Source organism: Peromyscus leucopus, chromosome 20 (genome assembly GCF_004664715.2).
Source record: "Peromyscus leucopus breed LL Stock chromosome 20, UCI_PerLeu_2.1, whole genome shotgun sequence".
Classification (NCBI taxonomy): Eukaryota; Metazoa; Chordata; class Mammalia; order Rodentia; family Cricetidae; genus Peromyscus; species Peromyscus leucopus.
Window position 1 is genome coordinate 61855452 of NC_051080.1, and position 20230 is coordinate 61875681.

Consider the following 20230-nt stretch of genomic DNA (forward strand, 5'->3'; position numbering starts at 1 on the left):
CAAGTACAAAGGAGAGAGAGTGAACTGGAAGTGATACAAGCTTTTCAAAGCCGGTCCCTATGATGTACTTCCTCCAGCAAGGTTACACCACATAATCCTCCCCAAACAGCAAGAGTAGTCTTCATGGAAAGGTGAATATTTAGAGAGAACTGGAGCTAGGAAGAATGTGTTTATGAGCACTGGTGTTAGTCAGCCTATCTTCCTCAGTGGGCAGGTGAAAAAAAAAAAACCCCTCTGCATTATTCAAGGTTCTCTACGTGATCAGAAGTGGTAGAACAAATCCCTCCATGTATGGAGAAAGAGGACTAATTAGGATCTCTCACCAACTGTGGCTCTGGTAGTCCAACAACGGCTGCTACCACTACCAACTGGGGACCAAGTATTCGAATGCCCCAGGGTATGCGAGATGTTTCTTATTCAAACCCTCACATTTTCCCTCTACAATTTTCATGTTCAAATTCTACTTAGCCACTATGCTATCCTCACATTTTTTCTTCTTTTATGAATGACCCAGAAAAATATCTAAAAATAAAAAGTGGTCAACACTATTTCAAGTAAACAAGGAAGCAGGCACAAAGGAAAATTTGTGATTACCTAGGCAATGAGTAGGGAATTCGAGCAAACATTATTTAATAGGAGAGAAACTTCATGGGACAAGAAGTGAAGGAGGACCCCAGTAGAGCTGCACACTCCCTGGGGCTGTGCTCCAGAAGAGGAACCTGGCTGGTCAGTTGTTCCATGTTTATTATGCTTTTTGTCAGAATGACCTTGACAGGTATGTGGAAGACAAGGAAGGTATAAGCTGAGCTTCGTCTTCAGCAGTTAGGGACTCGCTTGCCTCCCAGGGAGCAGTGCTGAAAGTTCCGGCTCTGTAGAATGGGAAGTTGAGGCCATTTGCAGCCTCTTTCCTGTGGGAAGCAGAGAGGCACAGAGCGCAGCTAGGTCAGCTAGGCTGTGTGGTGGTGGGATGTTGAGAAACGCTGTTGCCTGAAGAGCCTGGAGGTTATGTTGGCCTCTTTCATATATGTATGAAAGAGGCCAACATATAATATATACATACATATATATATACATTATATATATACATATATATGTATATATATTTGTATAGACAGAAAGAATGAAAATAACCGTCCAGAGAGAAGAATATAGAACATTAGATAGTTTCACAAAGCCTTGGGCCTTCCCATCAACATTGGTAGGTTTCACTTCCCTAATACCCACATCTAAGCTAGCAATAAGGTATCAAAGACACAGTGTGAGCTGGAAACTAGAACTTTAGGATATTGTAACTGTTCCGCTGTCCTGGAACTTTATCCGAACACAGGGGAGTGGTCACACTGAGTAGACCCAACATGCCTGTCTGATAGCCAGCACCCGCTGCAGACCTGTGCATGCAGTGTTAAGGACCTCCCCGTCTAGTGCAATGCTTCGTCCAAATACGGCCCCATGAGCGAGCCCAGGCAACTATATGACAGTGGGAGGAGGAACTAGCCTCCCAAGGCCACCATAGTGAACCATAATGTCTTTTGTTGTGCCAAGCCCCTAGGTTGTAAGGTGATTAAACATTAGGTTTCATTGACATCCAAAAATGAACTGCAGGAAAGAAGGTTGCAAAGACTTCCGTTCTCCAGGCTTAGTTAAAGAATGAGGGAATCGCCTACTTTTTGGCCTGTTTTCCTTTCTTGTAAGACACAGATAGCACGCAGAGGAAGAAATCCCCATCCTCCATCGTGCTACAGATGAGGGTTATAAAGCAGAACAGCTGCAATTAATGGAGCATTATTGAAGGTCTTTCTTGGTCATTGCCTTTGGGTTCTTGTGAGAAAATAGGCTTTATTCATCCAAGAATTGTAACTAAAAGTCGCTAAAAATATAACTGGCTTGCTTTCCTTTCAACATTCCTAGGCCCCAGTCCAAGCCAAGACAGAATTGCAGCCTTCAGGCCAAGCGTGAGAGCAGGGCAGTCCCCGCCTGAGACTGGAATCATCCTGAGCAGCTTGATTCCTGGCTTGTCTTTCCCTCGTCCAGCTGCCAAACAGCAGTAGATGGTCTGATTTCACATCAGTTCCCCTTACCTTCTTTTTCTCACCAAGTTTCCCTGTTTTCCCCTGGCCCTGGCCCCTTCTGCACTCCTTGTTACGACGCTGATCAGTGAACGCTGATCAGTGTCCTCCGTATGGAGGCTTAGATGCTTCCAAAAAAAAAAAAAAAAGATCTTTTTGTGACCAGGCTAGAGAGAGAGAGAACAGAAAGCCAAAACAGAGGTTCCTGCTGTTTTTCTGTTATCATTTAAATGTGATGCTGTACCCTCTGTGGACATGGTTTAATCATTTAATGAGCTATTAAACTTGTTTCCCCAAGTGAAATCAAATTTAGTGTCATTTAGAGGACAGTAGGTAAAATAATAATTGATTTATGGTCACATATTCAAAGAGTTCTGTTATTCAAATTTTTATAAAGACAGGCTAAAAATAAAATTTGCCATTCTCAGAATTTAGCCACAGAAAGAGCCCCTTTAAAAGAAAATTTCAAATTTACATTTAAGAAGTCCATGTAACATTGATTGAAGCGCTTTAGGTAACACCCATGATCCCTGGACCCATTTCCCAGCAGTAACTTACAGCAGGGGCCCTGTTACCTTTTTTTTTTTTTTTTTTTTTTTTTTTATACAATGTTCCTCTCCAGATATCAGATATTCTTTTTCAAGCAGGAACATATTATACATGTATCCATTGTTTCTCCATGCTCAGACCCAAGTGCCCTTTCTGCACCAACTATTTTCCTTCTTCATTTTTTTTTTTTTTTTTTTTTTTTTTTGTGTGTGTGTGTGTGTGTGTGTGTGTGTATGTGTATGTGGTTTTGAGACAGGGTCTTGTCATATGTAGCCGAGGTTGGTCTCACACTTCTGTCACACTCCTAGATGCTGTAATTATAGGCATGTGCTGTTGTTCCCAGATCTAAATATTTTTAGTTTTCTGTTTGGTGTCAGGAGTGAAATTAATAATGCTCTTGAATGAAGGTCACGAGAAAACACCAAAGGCAGAGACCAAAGAGACAGCCAGTCATTCCATGGCAGCAGGGAAATCCTCTGTCAAATGGAATGTCCCAGGATGGATGGTGAAGGCTGTAGCCTGGTCTCAGCCAAGAACACAAAGAAAACAGCAAACATTATCTGCTCAGTCCCTCCATATTGAGAACTTTAATTTGCCCTCTCAAATTTAAATTCCCTGCAGTTTTTTACTTTGCACAGTGTTTTCAAGTGCTATCCTTTGAGCAAAACAGCCGCCATTTTCTTCAGGTCAGCCATGCTTGCAAGAGTCCATTGCAAGAAGGGTGTGCGGAGGATTGTTGGACCTCATCTGAGACTCCATATGATCCCCTCTGCACCTTCTAGCTACTTGTATGTAATTCTGCTCTCATTGTAAGTGACCTTGGGTCAGGGAGGTGCTAGAGAATATAAGTTGGGAAAGGCTCACTATAGGAGGAAACATCATCCATATGGCTATGAAGTATTCCTTATCCATGCTGAGTGGAGATTTCCCTGGGTTCTTTCCCGTAAGAAGTTCCTCAAACTATGCTGTGAGTAAGCCCAATAAACTCACTCATTTCCTGGCTTGAACTTTCATGGTATCAGACCTTGATTTGTTATTGGGAGCTTCTAAAGAGGGGGCATACATTGTTTATGCTTCCACAGGGAAGGGATTCTCACAATAATCAGGTTATTTCTTTTAGCAACTCTTCAGGAAGCCAAGCCTATGCCCCACAGAGTGGCTTTTGATCCTAGTCTGGAACTGACAGATGAGAGAACTCAGAAAGTCAGGTATGCATCTTCCTGTGGCTGAGTGACAGAGCTAAGGGAGCAATGTTTTTAAGCGAGCAACTCGTTTGCTCTAAGCAGAACCAGCTATGGGGAAGCATCTGGAAGAGTAGGAGACAGATGGTGTATTCTAGGAATCTGAAGAGGTACATGGGGTGTGTCCAAAGCAGTGATGTAACTTCCCCTGTTGGAGGCCATCCCACCCCCAATTTTCCCTAGAGTACTCTTGAGTAGAAGCAGCAGGAAATATTAGATAGAAGTAAAGAGGGGAGAGAAACAGAAAATACAGGATAGCCTGAGGAGGGCCTGGATCCTAATCCATCGGGCCCTGACTGTCTCAGCTGAAGGGTTTTTTAAAGGAATGCTAAGGGGTGGAGCAAAAGACCTCCCCCCAGGACAGCCAAGTGCAGACCATCTCAGACACCTGCACTCAGGCCCATGGTCCAATCATCTTCTTTAGGCAGACCTGTTGGTTAAAGCCACTAGAAACCTAAATGGGCTCCAACACTCCCCATAGACTCAGATCCTTTAGGAGTTGCTACCTCCTAAATGTAAGGTTGTGGTCAGTTTCAACTTGACTTGGTTTAGAATCATCTAGGAGGCACATTTTTTGAGGCATATCTATGAGGGTGTTTCTAGAGAAGTTTACTTGAGAAGACTAGAGTCTCTCAAACCTTGAGCCAAACTCTTTCCTCCATTTAGTTGGCTTCTTTGATGGGTATGTGGTCACAGCAATAAGAAAATTAACTACTACAGAGGCATTTAAGGAGAAAATGATGGTAATGTGTATTTCAGTAAGAAGATGCTAGGGTACCCATGCACTATTAAGACAAAACAATCGAATTTCAATTTACATCTAGATTTGTTAATGAAGCAGCAATGAATCAGGCAGTTTGTATTGATAGCCCATTATCACATGCAGACATAGAGTGACTTCTTCTTCTTCTTCTTCTTCTTCTTCTTCTTCTTCTTCTTCTTCTTCTTCTTCTTCTTCTTCTTCTTCTTCTTCTTCTTCTTCTTCTTCTTCTCCTTCTTCTCCTTCTTCTCCTTCTTCTCCTTCTTCTCCTTCTTCTCCTTCTTCTCCTCCTCCTCCTCCTCCTCCTCCTCCTCCTCCTCCTCCTTCCTCTTCTTCTGTAGCTACAGTTTTCCTGCCTGGCCCATGGTCAAGACAAATCTCTCTTCACCTGCCAGTCCCGCAGACTGGCTCAGACCCAACCAAGTAAACACACAGAGACTTGTATTGCTTACAAACTGTATGGCCGTGGCAGGCTTCTTGCTAACTGTTCTTATATCTTAAATTAACCCATTTCTATTAATCTATAAGTTGCCACGTGGCTTGTGGCTTAAGTGACGGCTGGCAGCGTCTCTGCCTCAACCTTCCATTTCCCAGAATTCTCTTCTCTGCTTGTCTCACCTATACTTCCTGCCTGGCTACTGGCCAATCAGTGTTTTATTTATTAACCAATCAGAGCAACACATTTAACATACAGAACAACCCACAGTCGTCTTCTTCTTCTTCTTCTTCTTCTTCTTCTTCTTCTTCTTCTTCTTCTTCTTCTTCTTCCTCCTCCTCCTCCTCCTCCTCCTCCTCCTCTTCCTCTTCCTCCTTTTTCTTTTTATAAAATGGTACCAACTTTTGGTAATCCCTGAGCAAAACAAAACCACCATCCTTCTTTCAAAACCATGGTAGTTCATATCTAGAAAATCTAGGGCATATTGAATCAAAATATTTGTATGAATAAAAGGTCTAGGCTCAGATATCAACAGGGGTTTTCATCTCTAAGAATCTCAGAGGTCACAGAAAATGTATGGAAAAATACTGCTTGATGAAGAGCCATCGCCAGTGGGGATGTCTAGCAACTCTTACTAAGTATCAATTGCAAGTTCTCTCATCCTACTAATTGTGATACCCAAGAGCAGATTCCTGAAATGCCTCTAGTTGAATACAGGGAGCATGGAGGGCTTGGACAGCGATTATGGCTCTTCATGAGCACCTCACAGGGGATTTGAATCTTGCCGAGATTTTACTGACTTTGTCAATGCCAGTGCTGACAGCTGCAGAACATGGACACACAGCAGTGTGACAGCTATTAGTGTACCTGAGAACTGTACTAATATCATTTACCTATTGAACTTTTTCAGCTGGTTACAAATACTGCAGAGATAATCTTTCTGCCACAGTTTCTGTGCACCCGTACAATCAAATTTCATAGTCAAAAAGTATGTGTTTTTAAATTTTTTATAGGTTTGTCAAATTGTTCTCTAAATTATTGTCAAATGTTCTTATTGGTGGCTTTATCTGTGCCTGTTCTGACCTTCCATTACTAGATATCTGAGAAGGTTTTAATCTTGGTCTTTTTTTTTAAAGATGAAAATGAGGATTTTTCAAATGTCCCATTAAAAGCTGGTTTTGGCTTATATTACATTAGTTGGTTGCTATCAGCCTTGAGTCATGTCTGTATGTAGGACATTCCTGTGGAAGAGAAATTGGACTTCCAGTACTTTCTACAGTAGAACAGGGGTCATGAGTGAAGGGTAGACAAATAGAAGTTTTGGCGCCAAGAATGGAAGACGTTTCAAACAACTCTAGCCAGCCAGCAAATGAGTGGGTCTGCCTGGAGAGATAAGGCGTGCTTGCTTCATACTGGAAATTTTCAATTTCAGACTGGATGGACAACAGCAAAGTGTTCAAGGAAAGACTCCTGAGTTCAGTGGCATGTGTAACAAGGTCAGTGTAGCTCACAGTGCAGCATCTGGGACATAGTGTATATGTAAAATGAGTTTAGGTGGTATGAGCTTTAAAAAAGTTTTAATTGTTGTCTGTTCAGTTTTCTGCACTGACATCATATTGCTGTGTTACTAGCAGATCATGCACCTTAATGTACAAAGATGGTCTCACTGTTATAAACTCTGAGAAGAAATAGGCTACACAGCTGCTAGGTCTTTTGAAACCCCAGGCTCTATGGATCTAAATCTAACCTCAATCCTGCTAAAGTTTCAGTTAGTACAATGACTTCTAAATACCAGCCTGTTACATTTATTGCAAGAAATTGCAACAGAAACCAACTGTAATACAACAGAGAATTGAAGTATTTGGAGCTTGCTGCAGGGGTCACTTTTTAGTTAGAAATGAGAGCTCTAAATTGTAGATGAAAAACTATCTGAAACTACATTCAAATTAATAATTAGGGGTTGAAGAATCTGTCATCATTTGGTACGTTGGGAATCAACCATATGTGTTTTAAATAGACTCTGAAATAAAATGAACACAGGTGTTGTTAATGGCATTCCTTTACCCCATCAATACTTCTAAGATCAATCTTGATTGGAAAGTAACATGGTCTGTCTTCACATGAAGTCACCATTCAGTCAGTTCAACCCATGATGGACTTAAAATATAAGCTTATGCATTGGAGATCTGAGGCAAATATTTATTTAGTTTACATATAAATTGTACATGATGTCCATGGGGCTATAAACACAGGCAGATTTAAAAAACCAATTCAAGATACACCCAAAAATCACTCCCACGCCTCATTGATGCCATTCATTAAATACCTCTATCTGGGTAGTTCATAAGAATTGTATAGTTTGATTTCTATTATTTAGTTCATGTTATAAAAAAAGTCATCTCTATCTCCCTGGCATTCTTTAAATGCCGATAAGATGAGTAGCACAGACATATTACCAGACCAATGAATTTACGCTCCTGGCAACTGAGTAAGCATCCATTAAGTAAGGATTGTTTATCTGCACTGCTTTTCATTTAGGTACAAGCATTATCAGTTCTCTGATTCACAGAACTAAGAACAAAACAAACTGGAAAAAAAAATCTCCCAAATGACTAATTTGATTCATTGACCAAGACATGAGGCAGACTTAGTTTGTGACATACACACTAACACCTAAGACAAGATGAAAAATACACTGTGAAGCCATTATTTAAATATCATGTTTAAAATCCAAGCTGGGAAATAATAGTGGACATCTAAAACTGACTCATCATAGCCACTCTGATAGGATATACTTTAATTAGGAGAAAAAAATCATTCATATACACAGTTCTCTTAGTAAAATTTTCTATTTGTTGCTAACAACACATTTTAATTTGCTTCAGAAAATGCATTGATCTTATTCAAATATATTTTTCCTAAAATATAAATATTTAAATTAAAATTTTAAAAATGGAGAAGACAGTTTTTGTTGAGTCTTATGCAGATATCAATCTAAAACTTAAGCAATAAAGAAACAATGTCTGTAATTATGACCAATTTAATTTGTCTATAAATATATAATAGAATCTTTGCAACTTGAATAATTAACTCAAACTTCATGTAGTACCGAGCACCTTAGATTACATATTGTTGAATGAAACTATTGGTATTAATATATGTATCATATTATTTACAATACATAAGTATAGTTCTTTTGTATAACAACATTCCAGTGATTTTTGAAAATATATAGTGTGAAAGTGTGCAATACAATTTACAAATGCATCACCGCTTTCCCACAGTATTGAAGCTGGCCTTCACTTTTCAACATTTTAAAATTAGAAACCAACCAAAAGTCAGTGTCCTCTGGTGGTATTTCCTAAAGCATTGTCTATAAAAACCACTAGCTTCACAGAGGCCCCATTACACCCTATTACAAAGAAGGAAGGGCAAGGATGGAACTTTCACCCCTACCTTGAAGATTGTGAACAATGACGACAAGGATTTTGGGGGGGGAGCTGGCTACCCTAACAAGGGCCTAACATGTCTCAAGTTGCTACTTAGCAAATATTTTTACCACCAAGCTCCTAAATCACTTCTCCAATGAGAACACTGCTCAACATGTCTCTTGGAAATGGTGTTGTATGGGATGTGCTTTGGGGAAATGATGGTTTAAAATACAACTGCAATTCAATAAACCCACAAATCTGAAGAAGCTTAATCACAGGCATTTAGGCAGTTTCACTTTGCATAGGTATCTGCTAAACTATGACTCTTCCAGCACACGGGCAGAACACAGAGCACGTGCTAATGTAAAACTACATGGAAAAGAAGGACTAAAAAACATAAATACTATGGCTAATCTTCAGGGTTTGTGAAAAGTAATTCCAAAATCAAATAATGGGTATAGCTTTTAGTGAATGAATCTTGAAACGTTAAAAAAAAAAAAAGCATTAAGTCTTAATAGGCTAGATAGTGCCTCAAAATATGGTTGTAGATAAGTATCAGGTCCTTGTATTATTCCCCTGGAATTCCAAAATTAATGTAGATACTATCTGTAGATTTGATTATACTTCTGGTTCTATATACCTAAAACAGCGTCATCAAGACTGAGAGATAGTCTCCCTTATTTTGAAATGCACATAGGTGAACACGGGCAGAAACAAGGACCACTGAAAGGTACTTCCACTGAAAACTGTAAGATGCAGACAGTTAAACACCAACTATGTGACCAGTGGTGTGTGTGTGTGTGTGTGTGTGTGTGTGTGTGTGTGTGTGTGTAATGGCAAGCTTTTCAAAATTGCCCAGAATTTGATTTTTGTAAATAAGGATACAGATTTTGGCTATGAGACAGCATCCATGGTGTAAGTGTAGTCTCAGAATTAATTATCATTTGTGTATACAACTCTCCAGGAAAGCTTTGCAACTGCAATAGTCCATTTGGGCTCAGATCCTGCCTGCTTAAAGCTCATGTCAGTATCCAGTGCTTTATTTCATTTCTGTCCAGCATATGCGAATGAGAACACTTTAGAATCACTCTATACCAGCTGAAAGATAACTCATTAGGAAAATTAAGTGACAGATGCTTCATTCTTAAATAAAAGGTGGGTTTCTTTTTACTTTTCCTCGTCTGTCTTTTTTTCTTTTCTTTCTTTCTTTTGCCTACCAATGAACATCAGCTCAACTTGGGTCAGGAAATAAATCACAATAAAGCAAGGGATCAGTACCGGGGGACAGAAGAATAGGTGGAACTATCTGTTTCTCATCTGCTCAGCCCTGGCTTACTGGGGTGAACCAGTTGCCTAGAAACTGGTGTGATTAAGATCTGCACATGCTGTTGTGATGGCCATGTCCTTGGCGGTCATCATTTAGAAGAGAGGCTGTGGGTATCCACTCGCCCTTACCCCCTTTAGCCTTGTTCTGCTCTAAGAAGCTCTCTATTCTGACAACCCTCATGGTATTTTCTTCAGGGAGTCCCTTGTAGTTCCTGAAACTGACGGAGGAGCCTGGGATATTACACGTGACTCCTGAGACCCGAAGCTGGCTGTGCATGCTCCGTTTGGAGCACTGCCTGATGTCACACTCCTGTGGCGCCGCAGCCTTCCTCCCCTAAGGCAAGTCGCCCCTCCGTTCAGGCCACCAAGCCCAGTCTTGTAATCTTAGCAGACAGAAAGGAATGGATGATGAAAACGATCGGCTTGGGGCAGGAGTGAAGGTCCAGTTGCTGAAAATTAAAGAGAAGAGAGCACGAGAGAAATTTCAGTTAATGCTTGATGTAGCATAGTGATTTTCCCATCAAGCCAATCTATACACACTTCTAACTTTGGAGCATTAAATAGAGCGATGCTGTCCTCAAATCTTTGTTCTCATTGAGATAAGGGAATAATCCTCCAAACTTGCTCCTCATATCTCCAATATCTTTGTGTCTAAAATAAACATAAATACTGATGGGACCCTTCTTCATTGTTTATGCCATTTATTTTCAGTTCCACAATAGTGATGTTGATGCCGAGTTTCATATAGTAGGCAGCAGTTCCAATTTCACATCTCAAGCTGTTTGGTTCTTTTTGACAGTTTTTAAAATGTCTAACCTTGTCCAACTCGCTTAAAATTCTTCTCAGCCCTACTGATATGCAAGGTAATTAGAGTACTAAGTGGGATCCTGCATGGGAAACTGCTTTGTGAATTGTGAATACAGAGCGCATGCTCAGCATCCTCGTCTTTGCCATCCTCTACTCTTGAACCATTGCAGACATGCCCCTCACATCTCTCTGATGGTGACGTCTGAAGTCCGAGCCTTCTCGGTGTGGTTTCTGTACAGCCCAGGGCATGCCTGGCTAGAGCATCAAACATCTTCCAAAGGTGAATTATCACTTGACCTAAGTTAGAAAAATTTAGGAAACTTCCAGATTCCCTTCTGCTGCCCCAAGTTTTGTTCTGATGGTGGCATTTCTGTGCAATAAAAGCAAAGTGAGTGTGCAATTATCATCTACCAAACTTTAGATGGTATTGCTATAGGGTGCTGTCTTGGTTTCCTTTTCATTATTTGTTGCCGTGATAAAACATTCTTACAAAGGCAACTTAAGGGTATATTTTTAACTCAGAGTTGAAAGCACAGTCCATCATGGAGGGGAAATGGAGGCAGCAGGAGCTTGAAACAGCTGGGCTGGTCACATTGCGTCCCCAAACAGGAACAGGGATGAATGTATGCTGCTGCTCTAGGATCCTGGCTAGGGAATGGTGTAATGGGTAGCTGTTCCAGCTTTAATCTTGAAGCACCACCCTCGTGAGGCAGCTGGTAACTGCCACACCTACCTAGGACCTGCCCTTGGGGCATGGCCAGGACAGGAGCCCTTAAGACTTGAGATCCTGATGTGCCTGCCCTCTTGGTTCCTCATGATCCTGGATGCTGGATGGTAGACTGACTCAGAGTTCTTCAGAGAACCCCGCTGGACTGCACCTCACCTCTCCCAGATCCTGTAACCAACCCCTTAACTGGCTGTAAGTTACCCCAAAATAAACCTCCTTTCAACTACATTGTTAAATCCCCACATTAGAATGGTGCCACCCATTGTGGCTTGGGTGGGTGGGGGTTTTCCATCTCACTTAATGCAGTCAAGATAATCCCTCACAGTCAAATCCCTAAGAGGTAACAATTGTCAGTGTTGCCATTTTTCATATGGAAAAAAAAAAAAACTAAGATCTAGAGATGCTTTAAACTTTATGAAACCACAGCCTTTACAGTCAATCAGGAAGCATGGACTCACACTCAAGTCTATCTGACATCATAGCTAGAGATTAATTACCGTATCCCATGCCACTAAAAAGAAAAACAAAAACAAAACAAAACAAAAAAAAAAACCAACACAGTTTTGAAAAGTGACATTAAAAACTGTCTGCCTCAGTCTCTGTAGTTTATGGATAGGGTGACTTGAATCCAAAGTAATAAGAGGAGCACCTTAGCATTGGACACAAGCAAGAATAAAACAAGAGACTAATTCCTGTTTGTTTCCACTTTGCTATAAAGGAGTTGCCTTTAAGAACGCAGATGGATAGTCGATAGACCAGGAATAAATGAGAAGTGTTTTAATGACAGGGATTTTCATGTCACTACCTCATTTGAGTCACGGTTTCAGGTTACATTTAAAGAACTGGAATACAGAAATATAAAAATACAAAATCCAGAGGAATCCTGAGACTCCACTGAGAAAATGGAAGAAGTTCTCAGACAGTGAGGAAGGGTCTGCTGTCAGCCTTGCTCTTGGGCGTGATCACCACTGCCAAGTACCCATAACAACAGCCTGGGGTTGCACTGAGGTCAGCAGTATCATGTGGTGTGGGATTGTCTTGAGCTGAGGTAAAGGGCCCTTTAACTCTGTGAAGATAGCCCTTGTCCCTAGTCAGCTTCTTCTGGGAACTCCAAAATGCTTTCCAGATACTTCCCAGTAAAGCCCACTGAAGAAACACTGGTACAACTTGTGGCATGAAGCAGGTGGAGGAAAGAGGGATGGTGAAAGCCCAGGAGCTGGATGAAAGTTAGTTTGTTTGATTTTTGTTCAGTTAGGGATTAATCTATGTGATTTAAATTTTCTGTCACTGTTGTAACAGGAAGTCAATACATATTTTCTGATGGACACAACAGGTACGTAGAATGGTTCTCACAAATTCATGGACATGCTTGCAGTTCTATACTTGACAGCATAGGTGAGATGCTGCGTCTTCTGGGAAAATGCCATGGGCCACTATTGTCTACAGATGGAAGAATGTACCACTGTCACCTTCTGGGAAACTGGTTTTCATTCATGTTTTTACTATGATGGGGAATGAAGACCACAGAAAATCATTAATGCCAACACAAGGACTGTGTGCACTGGTGTGAGGTATATGGCTCTTACCTTAACCAGGAATTGGTTAACTTAGATGAATATTGATTGATAGTAGTTTCCAACTTTCATAGTCTTGTCTGTTCCCTCCCCCCACTCAGATGATGTCTACTGTCTATTCCCTGACTGCATTTCGTTTCCTGCCCCTGGCAGTACTTATTTGATATAGCTGCCCTCATCCCCATCACCTGACACAATGCGAAGGTTATATCAGCTGCTTAGTGTATCTTTAAAAGGAGTGGTACATAGGTGAAATCAATTGAGAAATCTCTTTTAAAGCATTCTTCCTCTAGATCCAAATATTTATGCCATTTTCTAATGAAAAAATGAAGCCAAAGGAAAGAACTCGAGATAACTGGACCTGTTTGAAACTATTGATTCCAATCCTGCTTTCTCCAGGATCAGGTGTGACAGGAGTCTGGAGCCTGTGCTATCAGTTGGATGAATAACAGTAGAAAGAAGGCAGCCTATCATTTCTGAGTCATTACAGATGCGTTGCATAATGAAGCTAACGAAATCGCATGGTCACAAGAAAAACACACTTACAATCTCTCCTTCTTTGCCTCCGAAGTCTAAATAGAGCATTCTGATTCCATCATCCGAAGACATTTTGAGCTTCTCATAAGGGGACTGTATGATTGTCTTGGGAAAGGCACCCTCCTGAGGCTCAGTAGAAATAGAAAATCCATTGTCATAATGAACGGTCAAGCGGCATTCCTGGTTTCTGTAGGTGCAGGCTGGGATTGGGGGAACAGGGAGAGGGGAAGACATGGTGGAAATCAATCCATCAGTCCATTTACTCAGGCGCTTAATTGTTTTAGTTTCTTCAATCCCATGTCCACCCACAAATTTCTTATTAACGTGAGAAAAAAAAGTAATAAAATCCCTACACTTCTTGGATTGACTTTGATGTTGTAATTTAGCAGTTGTCAGGAACTGGGATTCAGTGGATGTTGTCTGGGCTCTAGTCCTAATCTGGCCTTCTCACATGTATGTCAACAGGAAGGGTATACTTGATTTCCTATGACCAGGTGGGCCTGGCTTTCAGCCAGAAACAACAGATATTTTATTTTAGTAAAGTAAGCCACCTCTGCATCACCATCATTAACAACACCACCATATCATCTGCATGGGTATGCACCCATCATGCACACACATATGCATGCATGCATATATGCATATATGGTCCTGTCAGCTATTGGTTGAAAGAGGCAAACACTCCCTTATTATACTCCATTATGTCACCGAAGTTGTCATATGCAACATGCATAAGAGGTCCTAAGTGAGTAGTTTAAAAATAATCTACTTTCATTTTTAAAAAGGCCTACCAGTTTATTTCAGACATTGAAAGGGCTGTTCCTTTAATTTCCCCTAAGATTTGGGGTTCTGGAAATGCTGCAGCAGACAGATCTGTGATGTGACACCTTTCACGAGGAATGTGTCTCTGTCCCCTGCCTGTGAGATGTACAAGGAGGGGGGCATGTACAGGGCACCTCCAATCCAGAGGAACAAAAGCATAAACCTTGTAAGAAATCCAGGTGCTGGCTTTTACCTGGAAGCCGGGGGAGTGGAGCTCTGTAAGCCTATTACCTGGACAGGGAGGGGGCGGTTGCCAGAACCCGTCTTATAAGCTAATATTGCAGAAGGGCTACGAATGTTTCCTTTAAATCTTCACCATAGATGTCTGGAAAAGCTTGTCAATTATCAGACTGGGTTTAGCTTGCCCCATAACACAGTAAACAGATCTCTGTAGGTCATTTGGTTCAGGCCTTGATCTGTACCTAGCTGAATTTTTAAGGAACCAGGACATTTTCTTTGTTGGGGTGGGGCTGGGAGCAGCACTGACCCATGAAGGTGTCATTAATTGAGAAACCACTCTTTGTTGCCCTTAGCTCTGCTCTGCTTTCTAAATATACTGAGTACAATTTCACCACTGACTTCAGAAGCAGCAATATTTCACTAAGACTATAGGGCTTAAAAAAAACTAAAGTTTGCCAGGTGGCAGTGGCGCACGCCTTTAATCCCAGCACTCGGGAGGCAGAGCCAGGTGGATCTCTGTGAGTTCGAAGCCAGCCTGGTCTATAGAGCGAGATCCACGACAGGCACCAAAACTACACAGAGAAACCCTGTCTCGATAAAACCAAAAAGAAAAAAGGGGATAAAAAAAAAACACTCAGAGAGGAGATGATCCCCACCTGCGATGTTTAGCTTTGCAAGTTCAAGTCCTCTCTCCACAGTTTCATCTTCCCTTCTCCATACCCTGACTCTCAAATGTAGAGGGCTTGGGGCAGGACCCTGACAACAACGAGTTTCTCAGCCTTCCTCTCTCACAAATGGTGACAGATGATGACATTGACAGGGGATACCTTCAGACTTTGGGGGAAGAAATAGGATCTCTATTGACTGCAGAATTAGGCGCCCTTTCAAATGGAGCTCTAATGAACACATCCGCCCCTTCTCCAACTTACTCTAAGTACTTTTCATCTGTACTATAAGCTCATCTTTTACAAAGTTTTTCTCTGATAGCTCTGAATGCTTGGCCCTCTGCTACCCCTACTCCCAGTCCAGGGACAACAAAGGACAGTGTCACACAGGTAGTAATGGCCTCCCTTTTGCCAGTTTTCATGTCTTCTTACACCTGCAGCACATGTCCATAAGCTCTAAGCATAGTTTTATTCATGCTTTCCCCCACGTATGAACTTTAAAGCTGTGTGATTAGTTATTCTGAATTAGCTGTGATGGGCTTTGATTCCAGCAGACCTCGAATGGTGTCTGTGACCTTTCCTGGGTAGAATCAGTTCCCGAAGATGTTCTCAATCTCCGTGGGCTAAATTAAACACATGACCATGTTACACTAAGATCTGATGAAAACAGAAATCATCCTCCGTACTCCCCCCCTCCCCACCCCGAGTCTCTGGAGACATCATCCAAGCTGCAAGTGGGTTGTGTCTTTAATTACTTCTATCACTTTTCTGCTACCATTCTGCTAGCTCAGATTACACAATTTCTTGTTATTCTCCTTCAGCCTGTATGTATGTCACTAGCCTTGGCATTTTATTTTCCTATTGAGGGAAACAGTGTCTACATACGAAATGAGATGAAAAAAATTTTTTCAAACCCCGCAAAAACCAAAAGCCAATCCTTTTGGACATCTTCACTCTTTCCTAAAATCATGGCATGGAGTGTGAACTTCACTGATACTACACACATAACATTATTAGACGTAGCATTTGAGTGGTTTGAGTCTTTTCCAACGCTCATGCTCCCAGCCTGTTATTCTCGCCAGATACCATAGGCACACATCTCTCAGGAACACTCCCAGCAGGTCATCAGCAATAACACGAAACATTTAGGGACACAAATTAGTCTTAAGATAATCATCCACAGGTACTGATCAAGCCAGGCATGGTGGCGCATGCTTCTAATCCCAGCATTTGTGAAGACTGTCAGTTTGAGGCATGCCTAGGCTACCTGGTGACATACTATCTTAAAAACATGAAATAAAAGGCACTGGTTATCTTGGGTCTACTGCAGCAGAAATTCTACTACACATTTAGAGACAATTTGGAAAAAGCCCGCCACATGCTTCTGTGTGTCTCATCTTTTGGAGTACTCCTGGGTATTTGAGAAGTGGTGTCTACTCCAGTACTCCTCAAAGACCGGCCCATGGCCCAGTAGCCTCACTGCTTCCTGAAACTTGTTATCTGAGGATTCTCATCCACCACTCCATCCTGTGGATCTGAGTCTCCGGAGGGAGGAGAGGGTCCGCCATCCATGCTTCTGAGTAAAAAATTGGTACAGGAAAATCGTGGTATGTCTTTTCTAGCTGTTCTGCGGGGGAGGAGGGGTCTTCATCCTCTAGATCACAGTGGCACACAGTGAGCCTGATAGACAAGTCACAGATGGACGCCATCCTGAGAAGTAGCTCTTTTGCCCGTTGGACTGCGGTCACTGACAGTGGACTCCTTCCAAACTATTCCTGCCCCTTCATTGGTGCTAGGGATAGAGGGAGCTCTGTTGGAGTTCTTCTGGAACTTTCCTTCTGCTCTACTTCCCCCATGCCTTTCATTTTTATTGTTTCTTACAGACCGAGTTCCCCAGTGTTGAGCTCAGCTCAGTACCAAATACTAGTCTATTATAAATCACTCAGATTCAGTTCCTATTGTTCATAACCAATAACCCTACTAGTTTATGCCCCCAAATTTCCTTCCTTCTGGAAGACATCCATGGGGTCATTGGTAGGAGGATGAGAAGTGATCCTTTGAGTTACTAGCTTCTCCTTAATGAGGATGAGATGAGATGGTGTATAAGAAAAGCCTCTAGTTATATCTTAGGGCGGTGAACAGTGCCCCTAATTGAAGAGAATTTAAGCTTAACTCTAGACTTGTTGTTTTGTTTTTGTTTTTTGAGACAGGGTTTCTCTGTGTAGTTAACTCTAGGATTTTAAGCATGCTCAAAGACCAGTAACAGAAAATACTTTGAGGCCAGAGCAGCAACAGGTTCATCTTTCCGGTATTTCCGTCTCAGTGGGACATTGGTAGCTCAGAGGCAGCAGTACTCACCAGTGGTGATTTCGGTAGTGAGCTCCGCGGAATTGTGGCACCCCTGCACTATGCTCCGCGTCCAGTGGGAGAGGTCCCGGCTGACCTCTGCCCTGAAGAGATGGGTTTCGATTCCTTGCTTGGTGCCAGTTCGTGTTGCAAAGGACAGATCCATAGCAGCCTGGGGGGATCCTTTCCCTGGACCTGAATGGACGAGCCTAGAGAGGAGGGGGTGAGAGAAAGAGGGAAAGACGGAGAGAGGAAGAGAGATTAGTATTAAAATGCACTCTTTAAAAATCCACCTGGCCCATCACCTAGTCAATGCCCCAAACAGATGTACTGCTCTCATTGTTGTGATCTCAAGTCAAAGGTGTGACTCTACCATCGTCTCTCCAATGGCAGAGTGAGATTACAAATCATCCAAGAACTGTGCATTTGGTTAAATAAGCAGAAGAATCAAATAATATGACATGATTTATGCAAATCCAACTATGCTAAGTAAATAAATAGATGAATGGGTGAGGAAAAATAAAAAGACTGGAATTCTGTGTAAAATTCTCTCCAGTCCAATTCCAACCCCACTCATGTGCACATTCCTGCCTGGCCACAGGAAAGGGAAATGAGTCTACTGTACTAAATGGGCATGAGACTCAATTTGTCACATCTCTTAGCTGGAAGGATCTGGCTGTACTGAACATATCTCTGGGTCTGCATGCAGTTATGCAGATAGGCCCTGCAGACAAGCAAACAGGTGGGGACTCCATTGCTAAGGCAGCCATCTGTTTATCTATCCAGGCTGGAGAAAGAACAAGAAACGTTAGACTTCTGAGGAAATGGTAGAGGCTTGCCCTTTAGTGGATATTTATGGGACTTTTCAGAAGTGTTGTTTTTCAACTACGCAAGATTTTCACACTGACTTTCGAGCTTCCCCTTGGCATGAAATGTGACTTCTATAGTCAATAATTCCCCGGAAGGCCACACTTAAAACATAAAGAATCAAAGTATCCTGATCACTGTCACTGTCCCCTGGAAGCACGCTCTCTGCTGCTTGACATTTCAGCCTCCTCCTCTTCAGAGTGGCTCTCATATCAATCATTCACAGGGCAACACAGTGTAATTTTATAAATGTTATTTCTCCCCAGGGTATTTGTATTTTCATCCTTATCTTTTAATATGGAAAGCAACACTGTACCATTTACTAGAAAAATGCCAGGTGCCTAGCCACCTATTGGATGAGAGTTACTTTCTTAGACAAATAATTTGTTACCTTGAGGGTTAAAATATGGGTAAGGACACCGGAAAAGTTTATTTTCCCCACAATACATAAATAGGAGAGAATAAAATCGTCAGTGGAAGAAAGTGTATTATATCCTGTGGAATTCCTAGTAAGAAGTTTGTGTAACTGTGAGGCACTTTCTTTCATTTATAAAGCTGGAGACGTGGTAGGAACTGTTTGCCAAGCCACTTTGAGGAAAAGGGTTATTGGAAAGGCTGTTGGCTGTGAGGTTCATTGCAGTTATAGAATAAATAAATAATTATGTAGGTAGCCTCTAACATACATAGAGGGAAATGGCTGTGCATGTGGGTGCATGAAGAAATTTAACATATGCCAGCTGAGTCTGGTTTGTTCTGGCAGGAGGAGGCCATTTTGGAGTAAGAAGTGACTAAAAGTGATTGTGCTGCTGCTGTGGATTCAAACTCAAGTGATACCAAAGAAAAGAGAAAACGTTTTTCTAAATTCTGGTATGGGACTTTAATGGCCTGAGGTAAAAAATACCTTTTAAATACATAAGTAGAGATAACCATTGATGAGAAGCAAGGAAATACATTATGGTTTTAGTTGCTCAAGGTGGTGTGTGTATGTGCATGCTTGTCAGGGTGTGTGTGTCTGCACACAAGTATATGTGCACACGTGTGTTCAGGTGTGTGGTAATATTGTGTCCCACAATATATTGCACACCCTAATAAACTTATCTGGGGTCAGAGAAAAAAATTCTGTAGGGAACCATGACCATGCCTAACAGTAACTTTGAAATCTTTGAAAAGATGATGGGTCCCCACAAGGATGATTCTACATGAACTATAATAATATCACTAAATTGACAAACATCACCCAAAGATCAACTTTGGACTATAAACTGCTCAGGACAATTTTGAGATGGCTAGCTGAGATGATCCAGCCTCACAGACTACTTGAGCAAGGACTTGAGACAAGCCCTGAGTTTTTCCCATTATGCAGAGACTAGACCACAAATGATACTGATATCTCTCCCAGGACTTGACAATTAACCCAAAAAAAATTATTTTCAGGATCCCCTAAAGATGTCCTCGCCCCCAGAAAGCAGGAAGTACTTTTAAGAAAATGATGGCCTCATTTCCAAGAGATAGGGTGGGTGGGTTTTGGTCATTCAATGGCTTATGGATAATTGTCATTGTTCAGGATGGTTGGTTACAAGTTGTTATTGTTAATGGTCAGGAAAAAAAAGATAAAAAAGGGAGATTAGATTCAGGGTTCTTGTTTAGAAAGAAAAAAAAAGAGGATATAGATAAGAGGTAGATTTGAATCTATTCTGAAAAGTAAAAGAGATATAGAAATAATAGGATAAAAGCATTGATTATTGAATCTACTCTGAAAAGAAAAAAGGAAGATGTAGAAATGATAAGATAAATGGTAGATTTTTGAATCTAATCATAAAAGAAAAAAGAGAGAATATTGATATGATAAGATTAAAAAAAATAGATTATGCTAGGCAGTGGTGGCGCATGCCTTTA

The 20230-nt window shown here is 41.4% G+C and overlaps 1 protein-coding gene across 1 annotated transcript in view; it reads right to left on the reverse strand.

Moving 5' to 3' along the window:
- Nucleotides 1-7230: 7230 nt before the first annotated feature.
- The window catches only part of Sntb1 (syntrophin beta 1), a 259198-nt gene continuing 246198 nt past the window's right edge, over nt 7231-20230 (reverse strand). Inside the window, exons 6-8 of the mRNA XM_028871905.2 lie at nt 17480-17676; nt 13464-13654; nt 7231-10258 (exon numbers count right to left, since the gene is read on the reverse strand). Coding sequence (XP_028727738.1) covers nt 10166-10258; nt 13464-13654; nt 17480-17676 — 481 coding nt within the window. The 3' untranslated portion in view covers nt 7231-10165. The remainder of the gene's footprint in view (nt 10259-13463; nt 13655-17479; nt 17677-20230) is intronic.